The sequence below is a fragment of the Sturnira hondurensis genome, unplaced genomic scaffold (assembly GCF_014824575.4).
Source record: "Sturnira hondurensis isolate 20B ecotype Veracruz unplaced genomic scaffold, ASM1482457v3 Scaffold0008860, whole genome shotgun sequence".
Lineage (NCBI taxonomy): Eukaryota > Metazoa > Chordata > Mammalia > Chiroptera > Phyllostomidae > Sturnira > Sturnira hondurensis.
Window position 1 is genome coordinate 3353368 of NW_028081491.1, and position 8292 is coordinate 3361659.

At 60.3% G+C, this 8292-nt stretch overlaps 2 protein-coding genes across 2 annotated transcripts; both read left to right on the forward strand.

Moving 5' to 3' along the window:
- The first annotated feature begins 1252 nt into the window (after window positions 1-1252).
- Window positions 1253-3462, forward strand: LOC118993691 (uncharacterized). Its single transcript, XM_037056171.1, has 4 exons — window positions 1253-1279; window positions 1419-1574; window positions 2358-2440; window positions 2760-3462. The coding sequence occupies exons 1-4, from the start codon at window positions 1253-1255 to the stop codon at window positions 3460-3462; spliced, it is 969 nt and encodes a 322-aa protein (XP_036912066.1).
- A 16-nt stretch (window positions 3463-3478) lies between these two features.
- On the forward strand, window positions 3479-7118 carry BARX1 (BARX homeobox 1). Its single transcript, XM_037056168.1, has 4 exons — window positions 3479-3896; window positions 5626-5917; window positions 6006-6090; window positions 6467-7118. Exons 1-4 carry the CDS (start codon window positions 3674-3676, stop codon window positions 6629-6631), a joined length of 765 nt encoding a protein of 254 aa, XP_036912063.1. The 5' UTR covers window positions 3479-3673; the 3' UTR covers window positions 6632-7118.
- The last annotated feature ends 1174 nt before the right edge of the window (window positions 7119-8292 follow it).

An 8292-nucleotide genomic window follows, 5' to 3' on the forward strand; every position in this document is an offset into this window, starting at 1 on the left:
GTCTGGCACCTGCGCCCCGGCGCGGAGGGGCCGGATTAGGGGGGAGGTACCCCCTCCCTGTCGTCACCTTCCCTCCGAGGCTCCGGGCGAGAAGCTGAGAGGCGGTGGGGAGGGAGCCCACCCGGCGTCCGGGCGGCGCCGGGCCTCCCGCCGCCCGAAGCCCCCGGTGGCCGGCCGCGGAAAGGGCTGTTGGCCTCGGGCGCTGAAGTCACCTTTTCCACGGCGCCCGCTGAGAGCGGACGGTTTCCGGGATTTTCGCCGCGGCGGCGGGAGGCCCGGAGGGTCGCAGGCGTCGGGCGGGGTGGCTTCGCCTCGGGACGAGTCTGCTAGGCTGGGATCGCGTGGGGGGCCGGAGGCCGCCCTGATCGGGGGCTTCCCTTCTTTGGGCCTCCATTCTCGGCGGAATAGATCCCGTTCTGAGAAAACCCTGCGCCAGCACCAACGCGGCAATTCCCGGTGAAAAGGAGGCTGTTTGTGTGCACTTTTTCGCCTAAAAGGGGTTTGTTTCTTTGCGGGTAGGTCTGCTTTTGAATGGCGCTGCGGGGAGACTTCGTTCGGAGGAGGTGATCGGAGGCCTGCCCGCCGAGGGGCGGGGGGTGCCTTGGGGTCGGACAAGGCGGAGGCCGGGCTCTGTAAGTCCTAGGGGCCTGCCAAGGCCTGCCACGCATTCTCCCAAAGAACCCCGGGGCCTCATTCCCTGGGGCCGCCCCTGCACTCAGGATTCTCCTGGCCCCCGGGAAAAAGCCCTGGCCCCTGTTCAAGGCCAGGGGGCAGGGGTGGGGTCACTCGGAAAGCCCTGCGCCTGTGAAATGGAGTTGGGGGCTGGACTGCTCTAGTCTTCGGACTCTTCCTAATCTAGAGGTGAGGCCTCGATCCTAAAAGTGACCTACCCCTAAATCTGAGCTAGGGATTGTCCCTACCCCAGGGACAAAATAGGTTTGGTAAGGGCTGATCAATGTGATCCCCAAGCCCTCTGATCGGATCTGAACCCGTGCATGGGGGCAGAGTTGTTTCAGAGCTGGCAGTTTTCGGGCAGTGGTCCAAATAGGAAGTGAAGGGATGGAGTGCAGTGTTTTGGCCTGACCCTCCAATGAAGTTTCCGTCCCCAGGCTATTTCCTTGGGAAGATGTGGAAGCAAGAAGAGAAGGAGATATTGGGTAGGCTCTCCTGGGTGCGGGGGGGGGGGGGGNGGGGGGGGGGGGGGGGGGGGGGGGGGGGGGGGGGGGGTTGGTGTTGTGTGTGTGAAAAAAAAATGGGTCCTATACTATATTTGCAGGAAGCAAAAGAAAACCAACTCTACTCACTGTGGTCCTTGGGCCATTGCNAGTGTTTTGGCCTGACCCTCCAATGAAGTTTCCGTCCCCAGGCTATTTCCTTGGGAAGATGTGGAAGCAAGAAGAGAAGGAGATATTGGGTAGGCTCTCCTGGGTGCGGGGGGGGGGGGTGTTGTGTGTGTGAAAAAAAATGGGTCCTATACTATATTTACAGGAAGCAAAAGAAAACCAACTCTACTCACTGTGGTCCTTGGGCCATTGCCTTCCCTCTGCTGGGCCTCAGTTTCCCCATCTGAGAAAGTAGGTGGTTATAGAGGGTGACAAACACAGCATCCATCTAGGGAGGGGTTCTCTGTGCCCACACCTGTGGAGGGGTCCCAGCTGGGCTACACAGGGCTCCAGGAGACACTGGCTTTTATGTTTGCCTGGCAGCTTCTGGACTAACCAAGGCTGGCTCTATCCACTGTTTCTCCACCTCTCACTGAGAGGGAGGCCTGCCTTGTGTGAGACACCATCATTCTTAGTGGGGTCCCACACCATCCTCTTCTGAAGAGCCAGGTAACTCACAGTGGCATGCATAGGTGGAGAACCTGCAGGCCACCTTTCTGTGCTGATGACGATTGTGAGATCCAGGAAGGGGCAGCCCCAGTGGAAGTCTCTTAACCACTGTGGGGAGAGGCAGCTGTACTCTTAGGGTCCTAGTTTTGCCAGAGCCTCTGGTAAGATAGTCTCTTTGTCCCTATGGACAAAGAATCTTAGTCATTTCCCAATTCACACAAAGTCTAGGGCAGGTGCTAGGACCTGGGGCCAGACTGAGGATCTCCCTGCCAGCAGCTGGAGCTACAGAAATTGTATCACCCTGAGGTGGGGCAGGGCCTTGGGTATGGTAGGCTCTATTTCCCCCAAAGTGACCACTGAAAACCCAGGCCAAGCTCACACAAGAAGAAGTGACCTAGGACCCCAGGTGTGGAACTCCTCAGGGGTGGCAGGCACCCTTTCTTAGCCTCCAGGGGTCACATTCCCATCCACCTTCCCCTGATCCTCCTTGCCCTGGTGAATGAACTATGTATCTCTCTCCAACAGACGCTGTGGGGTCAGCACGTGCAGGACCCTGCTCAGTCCTCCCAACCTGACTGGAGCCAAGTGTCAGCATCTTCTTCAGACAGGTCAGGACACTGAGGCCCAGAACAGGACAGTGGCCTCTCCTGAGTGGCGGGGGCAAAGAGAGAAGCTTAGAGGAGAGATGAGGTTTGGGGTTCTCCCCATGGCTAGAGCTTATATTCCTGCAGTGATGAGAAGGAGCTAGAGTAGGCTACAGCCTTCCTCGACCTTAATAAGGCTCCAATGCTCAGAAGAGGTGGAACGTAGCCTTTCCTTTTCCTCTTATCCATCCCTTCCTCTTTCTCTGGGATTGCCAAGGACGATGTGTCCGGGAACCATTCGGCAATATAAGCAGATTGAGGCTGGAGAAACTTTTCCTCTCAGGGCAGCTGCGGGAGGGGAGGAGGGAAATGAAGCCGTGGCCGACAAACTGAGGCGGGAGTGTACAGGTACAGCCTCTGCTCTACCAGTTGCACCCCTGACCACTGTGTCACCTTTGCCAGCAGGCATCCTGGCCGGGAGGTTGCACACCACCACCCCTTTCCCAGCCAAGCCATGTGGCTTTTGCCTCTTTTCCTCCCGACCTCCTCCGGCTGCTTTAACCCCAGCCCAGGCTGCTCCCTTTCCTAGCTGTCTCCTCTCTTCCTTTAATGCACCCTTTTTCTGCCCTGCTTTGGTTATGTGCCCGCCGGCACGTCACGGCCCGGTTGGCTCCAGCGCCTCCGTTGGTCTCTCTTTGCGCACGGCTAGACGTCCCTGGCACCCTCACATCTCTGTCTCGCATCTTGGGTGGCCCTTGCTGTCTCGCTTTGGCCCCTCTCTCACCTCTCCCGATTCCTTCGCTCCCTTCTTTGGGGGTCTCCTCTCCCGATCTCTCCTGCTCTCTCCTTCCTGGGTGTGCGCTCCGCTGGGTCTTCCTTGGTCTGGGTCCGCAGGCCCTTCTCGAGGCCCCCTCCCTCCCGCCTTCCTCCCTTCTCCCGCCCTCCCTCGGGCTCAGCCTGGGGTGGGATGGGGTGGGGGGCGGCTGGCCTCGCTGGGCGGGGCGGCAGGGCGGGGCGGGGCGGTGACGCGGAGCCGGCCGAGCTAGAGGCGCAGTGGCGCTGGGCGGGGGCACAGTCCCGGGTCCGACCGGCGGAGCCCTGCGCGCCCCGCCCGCGCCCTGTGCCTCCGCCTGGCCAGCCGGCGGGGGAGGGGGCATGAGCGGACACCCGCGCGCCGCCCGGAGCTGCGGGCCGGCCTAGAGCCCTGTGCGGGCCCTGCGCCCGAACCACCGCTGCCGCTGAGCTGCGGGAGCCGCGATGCAGCGGCCGGGGGAACCCGGAGCTGCGCGCTTCGGACCGCCCGAGGGCTGCATCGACCACAGGCCGCACCGCTACCGCAGCTTCATGATAGAGGAGATCCTCACTGAGCCACCAGGGCCCAAGGGCGCCGCACCCGCTGCTGCCGCCGCCGCCGCGGGCGAGCTTCTCAAGTTCGGCGTCCAGGCGCTACTGGCGGCGCGGCCCTTCCACAGCCACCTGGGTACGTGCGGGCCCTCGGGTGCCCGCGGCTGGGAGGGAGGGGGCAAGCCTCGCCCTCGTGAGGATGCATCTCTGGGCGCGTGGACTCCGGGTCGTTCCCTCTGCGCCCGGCCGGGAAGCGGAGAGGCAGGAGCAAGCCGGGCGTTACAAGAACCAGGCCTCCTGCCCGGACCGGGCCGGCGGGGAGGGTGTTTGCACTCTCCTTCTCTGCTACCCTGCGGCCTCCAGCCCCGCGCACTGAGCCCGTATTCCCAACGCGGGCATAGGTCTAGACTGCTAACCTTAGACTGCGAGTCAGAGCAACCTCAGGCCGCGGGTGCTTGGGTCTTCGCTGGAAAGGACTAGCCGGGAATGGCCGGGGTTGCCTGATACTGCCCTAGGCAGGGAATTCGGCCACTGGGGGAAAGCCCTGCATCACCGAGGGCTACGCAGGGGGCTGACTCAGGCCCTAGCCGGCCCGAAGCCTCCCGGAGCCCTTGGTCTCAGGCGGGCGGCAAACTGGCCTGTACTGCTGCACAGACACCCCTTAGCCTTGCCTGGGGACAAGAGGCCTGGCTGTGAGCCGCTGCCCGACTGGCCCTTCCGCTTCCAGGTCTGCTCTGCCTCCGTGGAGCTTGAGCTGCCCACTGGGGCCTTTCTCCATTCTCCAGACTCTCTTCCTTCCTTGGTGGGGCCTGCCTTGCCCGACTCGTGCCCTCCCCACCGCACCCCGTATTCTTTCGGCCTTTCCCCAATTCTCTTCACCCTTCATCCACCTCTCTTGGCCTCTCTCAGTGGGGCGGGCGTGCCTTCCTGTCCCGCCTTCTGGGTCCCTCCGGCTCCCTTATCGCACTTACTGATGAAGCTCGGCCAGCCCTCGCTGACTCCATGGGACAGCACCTGCCCGGCAATAAGATGACTGTGGGGAAGGGAGGCCTCCTTGTTCTAGCGGGACCCCAGTCCTGCCAGCCATCTTCCTGGGCCCCCGTTACCCTCTAGCCTGTGCTGTGCACTCCCGTGAGGTAGCAGGACCGGTTTGTTCGTTTTAAGTCCAACTTTGATGCAGCCTCACCGCTGCGTGTTGCCTCCAGCTGCCCTGTGGTTGATAATTCGTTTGAAGCGGGCAAAAAAAATCATTTACAAATAATGAAAACGGAAACATCTTTACAGGGTAAAGACTTTACAGGGTAAAGACAGAGAAAACAGAAAGAACGATTTTGGGATTTGTCGGGTGCTGGGACATTTTTGCGAAGGGCTCAAACCTTCCCCTTGCTATGGACCCACTGCCTGCCCTTGGCTATTGTGCCCACGCATGAGAGTAGACCTGCTTACTCCATCGATATTCTTTTCCTGAACACAGCAATGCCGATTTGATCGGGCAAATGCTCATCTTCCTATCTCGCTGCCTTTCCTTGGTTTCCACTTTCTGTGAAACACACTGTGTGCACCTTGTAGCTTCGAACTTGTTCATTGAGAATTCCGAAATTTCAAAGGTGGTGAAGGCCAGAGTAACACCAGCGCAGAGTCTGAGGTGGGGTAGGTCCCCATTCCCACACTGGGGGACACTGGCTTTGGAGCCGCGCATCCTAGGCGTGGCTTACATCTTAGGCTTCACAGCTGGGGAGGAGAATTTTGTGCTGGTTGGCGCTGGTTGGGCGCTAACCTTTGGCCAGCAGCAGGGGATGCCAGGGGTGTCTCCCCGAGGAGGAGTAGGGCCTGAACTCATCTGGTCCCTACTCTTTTCCCCGAAGCGGTGTTGAAGGCCGAGCAAGCGGCGGTGTTTAAGTTCCCACTAGCGCCACTTGGCTGTTCCGGGCTGGGCTCAGCGCTGCTGGCTGCTGGGCCTGGGCTGCCCAGCGTTGCAGGCGCACCGCACCTGCCTCTGGAGCTGCAGCTCCGCGGGAAGCTAGAGGCACCGGGCACCGGGGAGCCAGGCACAAAGGCCAAGAAGGGGCGTCGGAGCCGCACCGTGTTCACCGAGCTGCAGCTGATGGGCCTAGAGAAACGCTTCGAGAAGCAGAAGTACCTCTCCACCCCGGACAGGTAGCGTGGGGCCAGGCCTACCTAGCTCCGCGGGCAGTTGGGAGGAGGTGCTGCTCGCCCTGCTGAGGGTGCACCCTGCTTTTTCCAGAATAGATCTCGCTGAGTCGCTGGGCCTGAGCCAATTGCAGGTGAAGACTTGGTACCAGAATCGAAGGATGAAGTGGAAGAAAATAGTGAGTGTTCGGTGGCTTCTTCCTTTTTGCTCTCGGTTGCCGCCAGGCCCCTGAGCTCTTCAGGAGCCGCTTTCTGTCCTGCCCCACCCCCAAGCCTTTCGGGTCTGGTGCCCAAAAGGACCCTCTCTGCTCTCTCTCTCCCTCTGGGTGCCCTCACTCAGCACACATTTCTTTGTGCCCCGCTGCACCCTCTGCTTCCTGGCAGTCTTGAACCCCTGGCCCAGCTTCTCGTCGGTTTCCCCCAGCGGCGCTCAAATGGCCGCCATTTCCCTCGGTTAGGCGTGGCCTCAGATGGCCTGTCGGCCCGTCAGGTTCTTTCCAGCACAGGGCGTGGGGAACCGTGTCCCAGCTCACCCGTTTCCACGTCCTCGCGCAGGTGTTGCAAGGCGGTGGTCTGGAGTCCCCCACCAAGCCCAAAGGGCGGCCCAAGAAGAACTCCATCCCCACCAGCGAGCAGCTCACTGAGCAGGAACGAGCCAAGGAGGCTGAGAAGCCGGCGGAGCCGCCGGGGGAGGCCAGCGACAAGGGCCGCGAGGACTGAGTGTGCAGTCCCGGGACCCCCTGCGCCACCGCGGCCCCCCTCAGTCCGGGAGAAGTGTGAGCCGGCCCTTCTGCCTCCACGCTGTCTGCTTTGTAAACTTTTAATTATTGCCTTGAATATGGACAGTTAGGGGCCAAAGAAGGAAGGACACAGACCCTGAAGCTGACCCGGGCCCCAGTGCGCCCATAGCCTGGACACACCCCAGCGGCCGAAAGTCGCCTGTGCCCAGAGCTCCTCGCACCAGGCGCGCCATGCACATTCATGCCCCTCTCCTTACCGCACCCCACCCGCCTCGGACGTCCCTGGGCCAGGAGACCTCAGGCACACACCAGCTTCCGAGCTTCCGAGCTTCCGGGACCCTGTGGCTGCACAGGCCACCATGGCCAGAGACCCCCTACGGACAACCTGGCAGCTCAGCCCTGAGGCAGGGTCCCTAACGTTGTTGGGGTTCCTACCCCTCTCTTGCGAAGACAGTGATTTTTTTCAATAAAATATTTTATGACACAACGGGTCTAAAATAGGGGTTTCTGAATACGCGTGGGGGTAGTGTGGAGTTGAGTTAAGGGAGATATTATCAGTGGCTTCTGAAATATTCTTTCCTGGATCATGTAGAAGCGACCCCTGACCTGCGCCCCTGGGCCCACGCTGAGCATGGATGGCTGTGGCTCCTCCGGTTGCAGGATCCTCAGAATCTCTTCCCTCTGGGCTGCAGGGTTGGTCTGAGCTGCTCAGCCCAGAGTGCTCAGGCATAGCAGCCAGGCTTTATAGGGGTCCATCGGTCAAAAGAGAGGGAGCCCCAGGTCACCTCGGGGTTCACTCCGGAAGTGGCGGGGCCTGATAGCCTCCTCGGTTTCTTGTTTGGTGTCCTAAGACTTGTTTGGTCCTAAGGACCAGTTGTGGTGCTCTTGGTCAGCCCTTCCTGAGGCCAATGGGGAGCCGAGGACCTGACGTTCGCACAGAGGACACCACCAGCGGCAGCTCCAGCCCAGAAGGGACAGCCTCCGAGTTTTCATGTTCTCCAGAGGCATACTCTGGGTGGCAGCGCCTGGCGGGAGAGCTTTGGGGCAGTGAGGGTTGCTAACTTGGGCTGAGGACTGCAAGCTGACGGAGCTCCAGTGAGGGCACGGTTTCCAGGGGCACATCTTTGTGGGGCCTGGCCCTGGGCACCCCCTCCTTGCAGAAAGGCTTCAGATGCCTTATTTTTGGTCTAAGCTGGGCCGGGGGCTCACGTGTGGGTTGGATCCTTGCTCTTCCTACTAAGGCAACTGACACAGGATGGGTTTGGGAGATGACCACTTTCCTTTTTAAAGCTGGGGGAGAGACCCTAACAGCTTGGCCCTGTAGAGTTCCAAGCAGGATAAGGATTCGAAACAGGTCATTACAGGTGACAAATACTCAGAAAAGAGGAACATCATGTTTGGATGCAGGCTTTGCGTTTCAGAAGAATGTAAGAACATCTATGGCTTCTACCTGTAGTGGCTGTGGCTTCCTTTTCTAATCATGGCTTGACTTACCCTTCCTGAAACCTGCACTTGAATTGCTGGTGCCCGAGCACCTCAGAGTTTGACTTAAAACCAGGAGGAGTGAAAACCAGCATGCTTCCTGCTGCCCCGGGTCCACTCGATGAAGTGGTCCTAGTCCTCTGGGAGTCTTTCTACTCG